The sequence below is a fragment of the Ailuropoda melanoleuca genome, chromosome 2 (genome assembly GCF_002007445.2).
Source record: "Ailuropoda melanoleuca isolate Jingjing chromosome 2, ASM200744v2, whole genome shotgun sequence".
NCBI lineage: Eukaryota > Metazoa > Chordata > Mammalia > Carnivora > Ursidae > Ailuropoda > Ailuropoda melanoleuca.
Genome location: NC_048219.1, coordinates 28,292,372 through 28,309,643, shown reverse-complemented (window position 1 = coordinate 28,309,643; position 17,272 = coordinate 28,292,372). Strand labels below are relative to the sequence as shown.

General features: G+C 56.3%; 1 protein-coding gene across 1 annotated transcript in view; it reads left to right on the top strand.

Moving 5' to 3' along the window:
- LRP8 (LDL receptor related protein 8) overlaps nt 1-17,272 on the top strand; it is a 79,523-nt gene that overhangs the window by 21,191 nt on the left and 41,060 nt on the right. The window contains exon 4 of the mRNA XM_034641249.1: nt 14,975-15,097. Within this exon, the coding sequence (XP_034497140.1) occupies nt 14,975-15,097 (123 nt within the window). The remainder of the gene's footprint in view (nt 1-14,974; nt 15,098-17,272) is intronic.

Sequence of the window (17,272 nt, the reverse complement as noted above, 5' to 3'; positions counted from 1 at the left end):
TGTGCTGTGCTTTCTGCTCCACTGGCCAGTGTTTTCTTGCCTTTGGCATCTTTTATGCAGTCAGATTTTCATGGTGACTTGGAGATGTTCTTGAGAGAGTCCTGGCCCCATTTCTCAGGGCTGCTCTGGGCGGGGGGCAAGGTCAGGACTTGCACCGCAGACCCTGTGTCCTTCCCATTTTGTGGAGGAGGCCGCTGGGCTGGCCTAGGGTGTTGGCGTCACAGCAGAACACTGGGCAGATAGAAAGCTCTTTGGCCTGGGCCCATCCTGCCCCTCTCTGAGCCTCCCGGGGTGGTTATAAGAACTAAATAAGGAAGTGCATGCAAAGAGCTTTGTAAACCCCAAGGTGCTATGGAGAGATGAGGGTCTGGACCAGAAGTGGCCATCACACTGTGATCAGGGCCACGTGTCCCCAGGGTTCCCTGAGGAGAAGGCCAGGAGGCGGCGTCCCGGATGGAGGCCGGTGCCCTCCCTAGCCTCACAGATTTGAGCCTTTCCCCAGAACCATCTGCCTGGGTGTAGGCACTGTCCTCCAGCTCCTGCCTCCCACATGTGCCCCATGACAGTGAACTAGAGCAAGAACAAGGCTCAGAGAGCAGTGAGACTCACCGCTTACTCAACAGGTGGTGACATGAACGTCCAGAGAGGGTGAGTGGCTTTGCTCAAGGCCACACGGTCCTATGGCTGGGACCAGAACCCAGGCCTCCTGGCCCCCAGCTCTGTGTCTTCAGAAAGGGAGAAAGAGAACACAGGAGTTTTTTGCAGCCCAGGGAAGGATGTGGAAGTGCCAAGTTCTGCAGAGAACTTGGGATCCCCTGAAGCCCCAGGTCATGGTGCATGAATGAAGCACTTTTAAAGCAATGGTTTAATGGTCATTGTTTTGACTGTGTATGCAGAATGCTGTACGATGAATGTGGTTTGTATCTTGGCCTGTACATTCTGTGTAGATAAAAAAGACCCAGCCTCGAGATTGCATGCAGTCATTCACTCACTCGCTCATGCCACACGCATTCCCTAAGTGTCCCCTTGGTGGCCACTGTGTAGACGTATCCTGCCTCCAGTGAGTTGTGAGTCTGGTGGGGAAAGATAGTCAAGTGACAATACAGCATGGTGAGTCTGAGACCGAAAGAGGCCTTGGATCCCATGTGGGGACGTGGAAGACTTCACAGTAGAGTGGGGGAACGTCCAAAGAATGAGGAAGATGTGCCTGCAGGATCCCCTGGCCTCCCAGCCTCCCGTGGGCTTGACCTTGGACAGGCTCATCATTCACCCAAAAATGGGCAATGGAGCACCTTCCAGCTGCCCTCCCCGACGTGGCTCTCCAAGGGCCAGCCTGTCTACTTACACGTGGAAAAACCAAGTGAGAAAGAACCAGGAGGCCCAGGACAACAGAGACCAGGTCTCCTGATGCCCTTTAATAACCGTAACAAGAACTTTTTGAGGGCCTACTGTGTACAAAGCCTGGGAGTGGGGGAGCAGCTGAGAAAAGTTGTACGTTCCATCACTGAACATTTTCTAATATTTCTATTTTCTGAAATATTAGAATATCCTGAATATCTTCTAAGTGTCGGGCCCTATGTCAACTGGTAGACATATCGTACAACCTACCTGCAAGTCAAGATTCACCCATCACAGTTTTAGATGAGAAAACTCAGGCTCTGAGAGTCAAGTAACCTGCCAGTGGTTACACAGCTACTCAGGGGAGAATCTGGGATTTGAGCCCTGGTTCCTTAACCTGCTCCTAGTGGGAGAGGGGCCATAGTGGGCAGCAGACCAGCATCAGCCAAACCTCTGTGCTCGGAAAAACTGTCTACTTGAAGAAAAGGCAGAGGTGGGTGGAAATCCTGGGGCCGTGGGCATGCTCGGAGAGCAGCCCGTTCCAGAAGTGGCTTCCTTTCCACCCAAGCTGTGTTGGGACCTATCTTGTTGGGGTTACCATGCTGGCTCAGAACCTCAGGGTGAGGGGTTTTCGAGAAGTGCCAGAGGCGGCCAAGGTCGGAGTCAGAGCACCACCGGGATGTGAGGATCTGCTGGGCACCTGCCCCACTCCCTCTCTCCATTTGCCTCCCATAGCCCCGTCTGTCTCCTTCTGCCCAAATTCCATCCAGAAGCCTCACAGCTGTCCTGCTGGGCCCCTGGCTGGAGGCATTGAGCTGTGGCCCATGGCCGTTAACTCTGTCCACGCTGCGTGCCCCATGGCTGGCCTCAGATAGGTGGGTGGTCTCGGCCAGAGCCCTGAGCCCCAGCTCTGCAGGACCAGCACCCTGACACATGGCCAACTCCAAGGGTCTTAGCAAACTGCAGGGCTTGCCAGCAGCTAGCAGGACACCCAGTACACAGTAGGCCCCCTGCTTGATTCTTTTGGCTTCTAGCAACAGAGATCTAAGAATTTCGGTTAGCATGGGGGGTCATCAGACCCTCCCTTTGTCCCTCCCAGAACACAGGACTAAGGGTGTGTGCTGGACATGGGGAGGCCCTGGGGGCCCTTGCAAAGAGCTCTCCCCGAAGGGCACCTGGGGACCCCCTCTGCCCTGAGCTCTTTGCCAAACTGTCCAGTGGCAACGCGTGGGCCTGCCTTTCCTCCCCGACTCTGGCACAGCCGTCTCCCAGGAAACGGGGAATTTTCCTTCATTCCCATCATTAGGGTGCCAGGGCAAACAAACAGCCTAATCCAGATGAGCCCTGGGCCACAATCACATTCTCTTTTGGGGTTTTCTCTTTATTTCTAGCAATTTTAAGAAGACTGAAGTAATTGGTATTCCGTACAGGTTAATAGAATTGCTGCCTTCTCCGTATTATGTCTTAATTTCCTTTATCGGATAGCAAGTTGGAATTAATCGCCCCTCTCCTTCCTTTTTTCCCACCGAAACCTATTGCCAGCCTGTCTGGTGGTTAAAGTCATTTTGTGGCAGCTCTTGGCTTCTTTCCACTTCCCTAGGAATCTTTCCGACCAGAGCCAAAGAACAAGGAGGGGTGAAAAACCCATTTGTACAAAGTGGGGGTCTCCTGTTGAGAACTTATTTCCCTCTCTGTTCAAGAGGAAGGAACGTGTCCAGCCTCCAGCCGGCACAGCTGACTGAGTCCCCTGTCGCTGAGAGCATTCAAGAGGGCAGAATGGCCATATGTCAGCACTGGGAACAGAGGATTCCTATACGGGTTGAGGGAAGGGGCAGGCCTTTGCCACTCCTGGCGCCTGGATTAGAACCTTCTAGCGTTCTATTCTCTGTCTGGGAGTTTAAGATTCTCTCTGTGATTTCAAAGTTGGCCAGATTCTGTGCACCCATAGTCCTAACATGGGGCCATTTGGGTTTAAGTACTTTTAAATTGTGTGTGTTAAGATTCTAAGGTTCTCTCCTGGAATCGAAGATTCTATTCAGCGATTCTAAGGCTGTTTTCTGACTTGCGAGCCTCCGAAGCTGCAGTTTTGCCCCATGACTGGGTCTTGGAAAGGAGTATAATTGCTTTGCTGAGGCTGCCTTGGGAGTGTGATCGCCGGGTAGCCTAGGCCCACCCTGGCCTCAGTTTCCCCAGTTACGAAGTGTAAGGTTTGGACCACATGGCCTCTAGGACCTGACTTCCAGGTATGTTCTGCCTGTAGTCCTTGTTGATTCCTTCTGAGCCTAACCACCCCCAACACCCCATTGCCCCTTCTGCACTGGCCACCTCCCGGCACCTCAGGGGACCCAGGATGTTCTCCTGTCCGGACCAAGCCCCTTGTCTACTTGCCCCAGCCTTCTCCCCTTCCAGCAGGAAGGCAACCTGAGCTTTCCTCCAAAGTCCCAGCAGGAAAGTCAGTCTGGGAGAGGGTAAGAAACAGGACAGTCATTGTCAAGAGCTCCATTGCCTTTGTGCGCTGTATTGTTCAACATAAAATTTCAACATCTACAATCTCCCATGATGTGTGCCCCTCAAGGGGTGTAGTTATTGTTAGTCCCATTTCATAGGTGAGGGAACTGAGACTTGGTGGTGAAGTAACTCATCCATAGTCACTCTGGGGGTCCCGGGATGCTGAGGGATCTGCTCTTGGTGCAGCCACAGGCTGCCCCCCAGCTGAAGGTGAACAGGACAGCAGCAGCCCGAGGTGGGTGGTGTGATGAGGACACTTGGGGGCCCTGGGGCCAGCTCCCCCAGGAAGCTGCTGGGCAGGGTCGTGGCTTGTACATTCCCCCTTCCTGCCTGACCCAACCGCTCGGATGTTGAAGGGCTTCAGAGAGTGGACCCCATTTCCTTCCAAATGTGCCAAGAAGCCAAAAAAGAAACTGCCTTCTCCATCTGCTTTTAGAATCTACCTTTTACTTCTGGATCACACAAGATTTCTCAGAGTAGGCTTCCCCAGCCTGCACTGCTGCCAGCCAAAATCACCCCCTCTTGGAGGTCCAGCTTTGGGCCCCCAGCTGTGCCCTCTGCCCTGCCGGCAGTCCCCACGTGCAGAGAGGGGCACTGGTGAGGGCTGTGACCCCCAAGTTCAGTGTCCTTGTTTTCAGCCCGAGGCGCCAAGACTCAGTAAAGGGAGATGGCTGTCTGAGGCCACACAGCAACCTCACCACCCTCGATTTCCTTGTAGAACATTAGGGATAAAATGGCTGGGTTCTGGTCCTGCTCAAGCCCTGTGACTTGGGACAATCCATTGCCTTTCAAGGGTTTTGCTGCCTCATGTCTCAAAGGGTTTGATGACCCGCCACCCTCTGCCACCTCATAGCGCTGCTGTGGGGAGCCAGGCCCAGGAGAGATCTGGGGGCAGGGGGCAGGGGGCAGGGGTCGTGAACATGCCCTCAGCACCATACCCATTCAGGATCTTAGTGCTGCCCATTCCCTTTGGACTCTGCTGAGTTTCCAGCTAGACAGTCAGGAGATGCCAGGAGGGTCAGGCATTTGTCCAAGGTCACCACAGAGGCCAGGGGAAGCCTGCAGTAGTGTGTCCCGGGCTCCAAGGCCCAGGCCACTCAGAAGCTCCTCCCCGCACCCCCAGCCCAGGCCTGGGTTTGTGGAACTCCTCACCCAAGGAAGCCCTGTGAAGGGCTTTCCTATAGCCAAGGGCCCAGCGACGATGAGGCCCGAAGGGTTTGCCTCTCCCTGAGGCTGGCTTCATGGTGGTAGCTGAGCCACGTAACGCTGGCTGACCAAGCCATTGGGATGACTTCCTGAGCACACTCTGCTCCGGTCTGGTGGCCGGGAGGCCTCCCCAGGCCATCGACGGGGAGACGAATGCTGTCCAGCAAGGCTGCTCAGCTTCACCTCATTGCTGACGGCCAAGGAGGCTGTAGCCTGGAGGGACTTGCTACGGGCACTGCCCACACTTGCAGCAACGTAAGCAGCCCGTGGGAAGGGAGTTTGTGAGTGCTTTCCCTTAGCGCTCTGGGCCTCCACTCCTCTCTGCCTTGTTGGGGGGGTTGCGCTGTCAGACACCATCAGTAGTACAGGCCTGGGGCGCCTGGGGGCTCAGTGGGTTGGGCGTCCAGGTCTTGATTTCGGCTCCGGTCATGATGTCAGGCTCCGCCCTCAGCTTGGAGTCCTCTTGAGATTCTCCCTCTGCCCCACCCCCTGCTCGTGTGCTCCTCTGTCTGTCTCTCTCCCTCAAATAAATAAATACATCTTTGAAAAAAATAGTAGGTGCTGGAGCTGGTCCTGGTCCCGGGGAGGGTTTGCCCAGGGAGGTGGAAGAAGCCTCCCTGCCCCGTGGAGCAGCGCAAGTAACGGTAGCTGGCGGGGGGCAGGGGAGGAGGTCTGTCCGTGACCTCTGAGTGGACGTGGAAGCCCACGGAGCCAGGGACGGGCCAGAGCAGGTAGTGGTGGAGCTTGAGGTCCTTGTGAGGATCGTGCTGAGACACGTGGTCGTCTTCTCGGGGAGATGGAGCCTGGCAGGGAGAGGATGCCAGCGGAGCCGTGGCTGAGCCCCGCGGTGGGTGGAGAGCCACTGGGGACGGAGCCGCGGTTCCCTCCCTCTAGCAACCTCGCTCGGGGCCTTGTGGTGGGTCATCCCATATCTCTGAGGGAAAGGCACGCAGGGATCCTCTTCTCCAATCCAGCCATGCCCTGGAGGAAGGGAGAAGGCACGCAGGAGGCAGGACTTCTGCCAGGACTCCCGGGCCAGAGACGATGAGAGCCCGTGTGGTCACTGGGCTGGGCCGGTGGGGCGCCTCTTGGGAAGTGCTTCTCCTAGCAGCCTAACTGGTGAAAGCGTTTGCATTTTCCACTTAGCCAGGGCCACTGCCTGGTAGGTCGAGAGTGCCACATCAACGTGACCGTGGGGCCCGGGCCCTGACTGCCCCCCTCGCAGACAGGCCAGGGTCGTAACTCCATCATTCACTCCCTGACCACCAGCAAGCCCAAGCCAGGCCGTTGCCCCAGGCAGTGCAGGCCCGTTCTGTGTTCTTGGACCCCTTTGGCTTGGCTTTCTTGGCCCTGGCTTCAGAGTTCTGCCCAGGGAGCCCCGGGTTTCCCGACTTGAAATCGGTGTGGATAGAGGTAGCAGAGCCCAGCGCAGTCTGTTGGGCGTCACCCAGCATGTTGGTGGCAGAGCCTGGCTGGAGTGGGATCTGGAGTCTTTTCTTCAACTGCAGAAGAACTGCCCCTTCTTCCGTCGGTGGCTGGTGGTAAGAGAACAGGGCCTGGAAGCTGGGAGTCCTTGGCTGGCTCCAAGATCGGCCCAAGGGAGGCGGGGCCGTGGACCCCCAGCTCAGGTGACCTGGCTGGGCCTAGACCGGAAAGTCCTCTGCTGAGAGGAGGCTGAGTCCCCACCGGGGCCAGCTACCTGCCCTCCACCTGAGTGGAGGGGCAGTGTGCAGCTGGGAGCCAGGCTGGACTCTCCTGGAGGTCATAGAGAGTTTCCCAGCCATGCCTCCTGCCCTTGGAGGCTTCTACTCTGAGGGTACCGTGAGTTTCCCTCTAGCTGTGTCCTTGGCCCTAAAATCCCAGTGCCAAGTGGGTGGCCCAAATCCAGGGTGGCAGCGGCCCGAGCTGTGCGCCACCTTATCATCTAAGCAGCACCTTTCTTGTGATGTTTGGTCCTTTTGCAGGCACCAGCCAGGGACCCCTGCAGATCCATCTCCCCCACATTCACCTCTCCCCCACACCCATCTTCCCCCACCCCTACAGCTGTTGCTGGCTCAATACCTCCTGTGTCCACAAATCACTGTGACAGTTAGACCCCTTTGTCGTCTGCCCCCTCGGAGACGCTCATCTTCCCCGTGGCGACAGGGAGTCCCACATACCCCAGCAAGGGCTTGGACCTCCCTTGGTGACAGTGGGGCTGGGGGCCGGCAGTGTCTGAGAGCAGCTATGATGTGCTGGGGCCCAGAGGAGGGACAAGGCTGTGGGAAGCCCCAGGTGACCCATTTGGAGGGACAGCAACACCTCTGTCATAGAGCCATAGACCTCTTCACATGAGGAGACTGAGGCACAGAGTGAGAAGAGGTCACACGGCCCATCAGAGGAGCGGGGCCATAGATATTGTCCAAGCACCCACTTGGCATCAGACCCTATGTGAGGGGGACGCCGGGATGAAGGAAACGATGGGCATGATGGGGAAGCACTGGCGTGCCACCAGGCGAACACCCGGGCTGAGGACGTTGAGGAAAGAGCCCTGGACCAGTGGAGATGGGGCTAGGGTTCAAATTTGGCCAGGAAGGCCTGCTCAAGCCCTCCCCCTTCATCCTCACCTAGCGGATGGCATGTCCCTCCAGGGGCCCCCAACAGAGAGTAGTATGGAGACCCCATCTCTTCATTTAGAACAAGGTGGTGTGGGCAGCCCATGAGCAACATCTGTGTGCTCTGCCACACAGGACCATGGGATACCGCGCTGACCCTGACACTCCCTTTGCTGCCTCTCCTCCAGCTAGGGAATCTGGCCCAGCCCAAGTACCACCTCCTCCAGGAAGACCTCTCTGTGACGGCCTCCCATCCAGTCTCCCCTCCAACCTCCCAACCTTCCAAACCTCATTGCCACACCTTGTATTTGTTTTTGTTTGGTCTTAGGATCTGGACGGGTTAAAAAATGTGTGGCTCCTTAGTGGAATGGGTTGGAAGTGGAGGAAAGAACCTGGAAAATTTTGAGAGGAATTGCCCAATTTAAAAAGCAAAGATGCCCTTACCGAAGAGTGGTCCTCCCAGGCTTACTGCGTCATTCTTTTGTCTTTTCCCTCAGACCCTTCCTGTGTCCCCGCTCTACCCCCAACTCCCACCCCAGCACCTGCTGCTGCTTCATTTCCTCTTTCTCCCCAGGTGGGATGAGAGGGTGGCGGAGAAAGCTCACTCAGATGTCACCTGCTGATGGATGGTGGTGGCCTGAGGCCCCGGAGCCTGCTGGGCAGCACAAAGCCAGCAGCCAAGCCCCTCCCACCACGCTTCGGGGGCTTTGGGACACTGTGGGAACCGTTTGCCTTTCCCGCACCGCCAAGAACCTTGAGTCTGCTTGTCAGCATGTGGGGACGCTTGGATCCAGAGATACAGTGCCTTGCAGGGATGGAATTGGAGGCCATCCCCAAGCTTATGGACAAGTGTGACTCATGCAATGACTGTCCTGGAGTCCTGTCATGGGGTTGACGGTGAGCGGATCAGCGTGTGCTTAGAACCTTGGCTTCTTAGAGGGTTAGAATCTTAAATCCTCCAAAGCTGTTTTAAATGTTACATCAGACCCAGGGGATCTTTATTTTTATTTTTTTAAGATTTTATTTTTAAGTAATCTGTACATTCAACATGGGCCTTGAACTTATAACCCTGAGATCGAGAATCTTGTGCTCTACCGACTAGCCCACCATCCAGTCTCCCCTCCAACCTGTGCCTGGACCCACAGGAATCCTTAAACAGAGGTTTCTTAGGAACATCACATATCTGGGGAGGTCAGGGCTTGAGCCCACTGCTGCTGGGTCCCAAAGCTGCTAGGGATAGGCTTTGAGCCCAGCCCCCCCAACCCCCACCCAGGGCCTGTTGCAGAACTGTTCAGGGGGTGATGGGGAAACGGCCAGTGGGCTCTCCCCTCACCCTCTTCCAATAAGCAGTGCAGCTTCATGTTTGCCTGTTTCATGTTGGGGTTTCACTTGGGAAAAGGGTTCCTCTGCTTAAAAATGGAGAATAAAGTTTTCCAGGCCCTGCGCTGCCTGCAGCTCCAGTGCCAGGACCCGCCACAGCCTGAGAGGGTGGCTCTGGCCAGCGGGTGTCAGGGCAGGCAGACGGGGGCCTCCCAGGAGGGGGTGCAGGTTGCTCTGGGCCACAGTCTCCTCCCCCTCTCACTCCTGCTGTGTTGTTGCTGCAGCCGGAGAACACTCTGGGTCTGTCGTCCCCGTTGACTGGGGTGACAGTTTAATAGTAGCTTCCTGGGCTGTCATTTAAATCTGCCTGCCAGGTTAGTAGGCCAGGGGCGGGCTGGCACGCCCCCTGCCCCCACCCCGGATCCTCATTCTGTTGGCAGTGGTTGTCTTGGCGATGCCAGGGCCTGGCGAGCTCTGCAGTAGGGTAACTGTGGGGGGAGCAGCCCTTTCATCTCCCCGAGCTGGGTACAAGTGGCCCAGCTGCCTTAGGGCTGGGCTGCAGGGCCAGAGCCAAGCCAGGGGTGCTGGTACAGGCTTGGGAGAGGAAGTGGGAACAGACTAGTCCCTCCGTGCCCTGGGAGGGGAAGGGACCTACCCAGATGCCCCAGCAGCTATGTTGAGCTAGAATCCACCTTGCCTATGGGTCTCTGCTCTGCCCTCAAAGAATATTCCCTGGGGCCCACGACCTGTCTGCAGAAACCTGAGGGCCTGCATTCCTGACATCTCTCCCATCTCTCTGTCCCATGTGGCCTGATACCAGTGTCCCCTCCCCTGCTCTTCTCTGCACAAGTCCCTGCCCTGAGGACTAGGGTCTCCCCTTCGCTTCACTCTGGGCCAAGTGCCCTGTGAATACCTTCTCCTATTTTTCATGGCTTGGTGGAGCTTGTCCAAAGACAGAAGACTGGGTACCAGCTTCGGTTGTGTGACCATAGGCCAGTCTGCCCTCCCTGGCCTCATCTTCTTATCTGCAGGATGAGGGACTTGCATGACTGCGTATTTCCTCAGATGTGGTTCATTGGCCTGCTAGTTTCTTGGGAAATTAATAGATACATCATCTAAAAAGGAAGTTCCTTGGCTAAAGATGTTTGGGAAGTGCTGGAAGAAACAAAGTCAATCTGATATCTGCAGGCCTTCTCAGGACCTTTTGTGAGCCAGTGGGCATCATAAATCTCCGAAGGAGGAAAATAGCAAGTCTTATCTGAAACCTCTGGGTGGATGGCTACCCCTGCTCTCTGTCCTACCCTTTGCCTCTCTCTTTCTCTGCTAGGGGCCAGCTATCCGTCTGACACAATCTCACCAAATCCTGAAGGAAGCCCAGGCAGCTTAAAGACATGGGTTTTGTTGGCTGCTAAGCAGCAGCCCCTGTGCTTAGAGGCTGGGTGAGCTCAGGGAAAGGGGGCCTCTGAGGAGCAGCTTGGTGCCAGGCCAGGTCAGTTGGCCACCAGTCTAGGGGAGCTCCCAGGTTCCTTGCCACTTGCCTCCTGTCCAGCCCCAAATTGCCATCATGCTGACTCCTCCACACCCCAGGCCCTGTTATCCCATTTCTTGGAATGCCCTTTGTCGCTCTCGTCACTCCCATGGTTTGGCTGACTCCTCTTCCTTGAACATGGTCCCCTCCTTCAGGAAGCCTTCCTTGATTCCTGGGCTGGGTCAGGTGACCCTCCCCTGGCTTCCTGGCCACATGGTGGGACTGAGAGTCAGAATAACAGGGCACAGAGGCAGCCCTCCCGCAGGCACGTGCTGGATCTGACCAGCCGTTCTCTCTGGCCCCCTGGTTCTCTGGCTGGCAGAGGGAGAGCTGCCTAGGGACCTTCCAGCCCCTGGGCTGTGACGTGACAGAGCTCTGGTTGCCAAGAGGAATCCACACCAGGCAGCTCCACCTGGCAGCCCTGACTGATCTTCGTTTTGAAGCCCCGTCTGCACTGGGGCTGCTGGATGAGTGTGGGTGGGGAGACAGCAGCGTGAAGGATGCATATTGTCTCAGGGAGGGAGGCCTCTGGGGGTGGAGAAGCTGGGAGGTGCTGAGTGATCATAATAATTTCACAAGATCGTAGACTCTGAGTTCACGGGACTTAAGACTCAGTCGGCACCACACCTCCATCTCCAAATGGGGAGGCAGGCCCTATGTGACTGATGGGCCCAGGCTCACACATACAGCGGCTGGGGCTGCTGACTTCCCACGCCTCAAACTGGCACCTTTTGTGCTTTTCAGTTTATAAAGTTCCAACACCATCCTTAACCCATTCACTTCCCACAACCTTGTGTGTTTGGCGAAGCAGCGATATAATCTCTGAATGTAGATGAAGAAAGTAAGGCTCAGAGAAGTTGTGTTACTTGCAAAAGGTCACACAGCCCATACGTAGCAGAGCAGAGTTTGACTGACCACGGAGTGTCTGATGTCTTCCTCTGCCTGTGTTCTTGTTATAAGTGGCAACGCCTACCTCCTTTGTCCTGGATTTCCCATTCTCCCCAACTCTGCCCTGGGGTCGGCTCCTCCCTACCGCCCTCTGGAATCCCAGATCCTTTGTGGCAGCCCATCTGTTGCCATGGTACCAGATTATGATGTCTCAGACCCTGGATGACTGTGCACAGCTCCTGGGCTGTGGAGTACAGGGGCTCACAGAGGTGGGCATTGTCCAAGGGGCACACTGGCATGGAAGGAAATAAATCCCTGGAAACGGGGCCACGGCCTCAAGCCCAGCTAGGGAATCACCCTGGGAGTTGGAGCCAAAGCCAGGAATGGGGTCTGGCGTGGCCGGTGGTGACAGGCTTCAAAGTCCACTCAGCCCTCTTGCCTTGGCGGGGCTGATGCAGCCTCATGCCTCTGTCAGTCTCATTACACTGAGTGACCCAACACGAGGATGCTCACTGGGATCCCTGGCAAGAGCCCTTTTGCCTTTTGTCCTTGTACTGGTGCTGCACGGGAAAGCCACCATCCCCGCCTGCCCAGAGAGGGAAGGAACGTGCCCAAGGTCACCCAGAGGGGGAGTCTCACCTCTTGCTCCAAATCTTGCCATGGGGTTACACTTTCAGACAGAGCCCACTAAGGTGATGGAGTCTGGTCCCCAACCTGAAAGCATGCTGCCTCAGTTTCCTCAGAGTGGTCCATTAGCGGAAACAAGTTGTCACAGGCCCATGTTTATTCTGGCACGCACTTCTGGGCACATTCCAGGGGAATACTTTATGTAGGACTTCTAAGCCATGTGGCTGACCTGCCCCATTGCGTCGTCCTGTGGCCCTGGGGACCTGGGAGCTATTTCACCGGTCACACTGCATTTGCTTTTCTGAGGTCCCCTTAGCCTAATACTATGGAAGTGGCTGAGGGCCTTAGTGGAAAGAGCACAAGCTTTGGCAGCTGCCACATGGAATTAAAGTCCCACTTCTGCCACCTACCACCCTCGGCTTCCTCCCTGAGCCTTGGGTCCCTCTTCTGTCAGGTTGGCTTCACAGCACTGCCAGGGTGGATGTGAGGACTCACTGGGATAGTGGGTGAAAGGTGCCAGGCCAGAGCCAGGGTAGAAAGTGTCCAAACCGGTCATGACAGTGAACAAATCTCTTCTCCAGAACACTGCCATGGGCCATCCATCCCTGAGGCTGCCACTTCCCGGGCCCGGTTGGCCTCGAGGCTGCCCTTCAGGACCACGGTGGTGCTTTGGCTGCCCTGGCCTCCTTGCCTGGTGCCTGCAGGGCTTGGCACCCTGGGGGAGGCCAAGCTCACTCCCAGGCTCCCAGAATGACAGGGCGGAAAGGGTCTTTCAAGAGTGGCTGGCTGGCCGAGACCAGGGACAGAGCCCCTTCCTCACCTTCTTCGTCAGGGTTCCCTGCTCTTCTGGGTGCTGCCTGTTCATCACTGGTCCTGAGCTCCTTGGGTCCTGGCACCGATGCAACTCACTGAATGCCGAACCAAAGCCTTTGTGGGGTTTTCCCACCTCATTGGGGCTTTTCTTCCACATCTGATGCTGCTGAACGTTTTGTTTGGGGAGCCATGGTGGGGTGGCAGGGAATCTGACTGCGAAGCCGAATTGTGGCCCTGCTCCCACCCACATGTGGCCTTGGGCACCTGCTTAACACTTCCAGGCCGGGATGTTGTGTGTGAAACGGGGACATACGCGGCCCTTTGTCGTGGGGTTTCCTGGTAAAGTACCCAGCACAGAGACTGGCACACAGAATGTGCTCGGAGAAAATTAGAACAGGATAAAGAGGACATTAGGATACACATTTCCTCTTTTCTGTGGACGCCGAGCTTCTTGTGGGAGGGATGCTCTGGTCTTCCTGTTAGAAAATGTCCCAGGTGCTGTGGTTTATAACTGTACTTACTTTCAGATGATTAAGGGCAGTGATTTACCAAAAGGCGGTATCAGTATCTATTACCCACACCAGCTGCTCGGTGCGGAGCTCAGGGAGGGCTGCTTGGGGTCCTGGACTGGGAGGCAGGAGAACTGGCTCTGATCCCTGCCTTGCTGTATTTCCCTGGGCTAGCCCTGTTCCCTCTCTGGACCTCAGAGCCCCCCTCCCCCTCCAAATCTGTAGGTAGACAGATTCCTTTCGTTTCTTCTAGCCCTGCACAGACAGGTAGGTATTCCTCTAAAGAAAGTGTGAAGAAAACTCATTTTAGAACGCAGATGTCCTGCAAGGATTCCACTGAAAGGCAGAAATACAATAGATTTGGGAGACCCGGTGTCTGTCCTGAAATCCCTGCCAGGCTGTTCAGGGCCAGGGGAGCAGTCACATGGCCCCAGAGGCAGCCAGAGGGCCTGTGGGAGGAGTTACATAATCCAAGTCTGGCCTCTGGAAGAAGCTTCTGTGGGAGAACGTGAGCCCAGCCCTGGAGGTGTGGGAGCAGAGGCTGGGCAGCCATGCCCTCATTTGGTCCAGAGTCCCCACTGAGATCCACCCTGAGTTGGGCCCTGTGCCGAATCTGACAGAGTCCCCACCCTGGAGGAGCATCAGGCCCATGGAGGGACAGGGAGAAGGGCAAACCGTGTTGGCACCTGCCTTATTACCCCAGTTTTGTTACCAGCTGTGAGATCTCAGTCTGCTATGTATGTCCCCCGCAAGAGTGGAGAACACCTTTGTCCTTTGCTTCTAACTAAGGCTCAAGCCATAAAAACGGCAGGAGCTCTTGCTGACCGCGTCTTCGGGGCCAGGACCTCTTTCCACGTTCCTCATACGTTGTAACTTGTTACTCCTCCTCACAGCCTTGTTTTCTTCTTCCCATTATATAGATAAGAAAAATAGAGGCTCGGTGGTTAAGTAACACGCCCAAGGTCGTGCAGACTAGAGAGGCAGAGCTGGGGTTCAGAGCCCCCTGAGGAGCCTCACTTCCAGGGTGTGAGTGCCTCGAGAGCACTTTCTCTCAGGAGACTGGATGTCTCACCCAGCGGATGCTCTTTTCATCACTCCAAACAGAACACACCTCATTAATCTTGTCACAGAGTAATCATTTGCTTTTAGGATTCATAAGCAACAGCTCCCTGGTGCTTCTAGAGGGGCCTGGTTGGGGGGAACAGGACAGGCCAATAAAGGGACTAAAAGATGGCCAAAGAGGCTAAAGTAACTGCCGCAGGTGATCAGGGAAAGCTTCTGGGGGCGGTGGCAGTGGAACTGGACTTTGGGGGAAGAGGAGTAAGACAGGAGAACAGGCAGTCCCTTGGAGCATGGATCCTGGTGCCCTCATTGGACCTGAGCTCCTGAGCTTGGAGGCAAGACCAGGTGTCACCTGTCTCCAGCTGACGCTCAGCAGATGCCTGAGGAATGAATAAGCACGTCTCTGCTGCCCTCCCTTGGTTGGCGAGGCCCTCTGTGGCCCGGTGGGGTGATGGGAGGTCATGCGGTCCTGCTTTCAGACAGCGCACATCCTGGTCACCCCAGAGCCACCCGACTGTGTCCTAGAAAAGCCTCCTGGGCCCACCAGGCCCCTCCCTCATGGTCTTCTCCTTGCCCCACAGCCAAGAGGACCTGTGCGGACAGCGACTTCACCTGTGGCAACGGCCACTGCATCCCAGAGAGGTGGAAGTGTGATGGCGAGGAGGAGTGTCCCGACGGCTCCGATGAGTCTGAGACCACGTGCAGTGAGTTCTGGCCCTAGGGCCGGGGGGCCGAGGCGGGGGCTCAGCTTCCTCCTTGCTGGGCGGGTGGAAGGCTCAGTGGAGGTGATCTGTCCGATACAGCTCCAGACTGGCCTTGTGCCGCCCCGTCGGGGGCTCCCGGCCAACGGCCAGGTGTATCCAGTACTGGTTTCTTTTTTTTTTTTTTTTTAAAGATTTTATTTATTTATTTGACAGAGATAGAGACAGCCAGCGAGAGAGGGAACACAAGCAGGGGGAGTGGGAGAGGAAGAAGCAGGCTCACAGTGGAGGAGCCTGATGTGGGGCTCGATCCCATAACGCCGGGATCACGCCCTGAGCCGAAGGCAGACGCTTAACCGCTGTGCCACTCAGGCGCCCCCCAGTACTGGTTTCTGCTGACTTCCTCACAGGCCTCTAGCAGCTCGGGCCCTGCACCTAGAGCACCAGGAGCTAGAAACAGCCCTTCTGCCCAGAAGCAGCCAGAGCGTATCTTCCAGGTCTCCCCTCAGCCTCCCCCACTGTGTTTCTGGAGGACTCTGATCATAATTCTAATAGTACTGCTAACAGTGGGTGCCTATTAAGTGTTTACTGTGTGCCAGACACAGTGCTAGGCTCTTCGTGTGCACTAATTCATCATTCCCACAGCAGCCTTAGGAGGCAGGTTCTGTCACTTTCTGAATTTTGCAAAGGAGGACACAGGCTCAGAGAGGTTGAGTGACTTGCCCAAGAACACCCAGCCAGGACTCTGAGGCCCCAGCTCTTTCCTCTGCCCTGAGCCAGCTGAGCCCAGGAGCCCCGGCATCCATGGCAGGCTGGATGGCAGCAGAGGCAGCCAGGGGTGAGGCCGAGGGCCAGAGCCAGAGCCCCAGGCCCGCCTCCCACACTCGGGGCTTTGTCTCTCCTTGATTTCTTTTCCAGGCCCTAATCCTCAAAGCAAACTTACACCCGCCAGGTCATTCTGTGACATTTGTTAAATTAAAAAGGAGATGAGAAGGGGGCGGGGAAGGCCCCAGTGGTCCCTGAGGCAGAGCCTTCGCAGAGCGAGACTGAAACAGAAGGTTGGTGGGGAGCACGTGGAGGAAGGCAGGGCTGGTGAGGACCCACGAGTCACAATCCCTGTCCTCAAGTCACAATCCCCATCCTCTTTCGGGGTCACATTTGCCCCAGAGGCAGAGGCAGGGACAATGGAGGCCCACATCCCATCTAGGGCTGTGGCTGCTGATAACTGGGTTTCTTCGTCTCCTAGCAACAGAGCTACCAGCCTCCCCGTGAGAGAGAGAAAGGGGGAGAGAAAGGGAGAGCAAGAGCGACCCCGGCCCGAGACAGGAGGCCCCCTTGTCTCCTTGCACGGCTGTCTCTGCCTCCCCCGGCCAGGCCACAGGCCCTGTCCTTTTCTTACCCCCCAGGCAGCCAACCTGTCCTGGGGCCAGCCTGGAGCTTTGTCCTGACCTACAGAAGGCACAAAGGCCAGCCACTCCCACTGTGATTCTTATCCTCAGGGCAAGCTTGGATCCCTGTTTAGAGAGAAGGAAACTGAGGCCAGGATGGGTTTGGCCACTTGCCCAAGGCTGCCTGGCTAAAGAGGTGCAGAGCTGTATACAGCCAGGAGTGTGGGCTGTGCTGGGAGCCCTGCAGTCAGCCAGCTGGGCCATCCCAGTGCCACTCCAGCGGTCGTCCTGGACACTGGGAGCAGCCGGGGAATGAGGGGAGCCTCAGTGCGATTATTACTGGGGTCTGTCCTGCTGCCTGTGAGCTCTGTTCCCCCTTCTCCCCGTGTCTCTATCTCTTTGTGTTGATATCCCTTTTCATCTTTTCCATGCCCCAGCTCCAGGGCCCTGCCCACCCTGCTCTCTTGGACTGCTGCCCCCCTGCCTGCTCCCACCCCCCCACCCAGCCTGCCTCTTGCCATCCCTCTCCTCCATGCTCTGCCCCATGTTTCCCTCTGTTTCTCCCTCTCGCTTATCCTAGCAGTTGCTGCCTTCCCATCCCCTGGTGGTGTAAGGGCCCTCCAGCCTCACCCCTCCTGCCTCCCAGACCTGCTTTGTACCCACTATAAGGCACTGTTATTTGACAGTTGAATAACTGGAGAAGTCAAGGGCCTTGCTTCCAAGACACACAGGTTGTTTGTGGCTGATCAGTCTTCTGTGATAAAAGATGGGCTCGTCAGGCTCTCTCTGA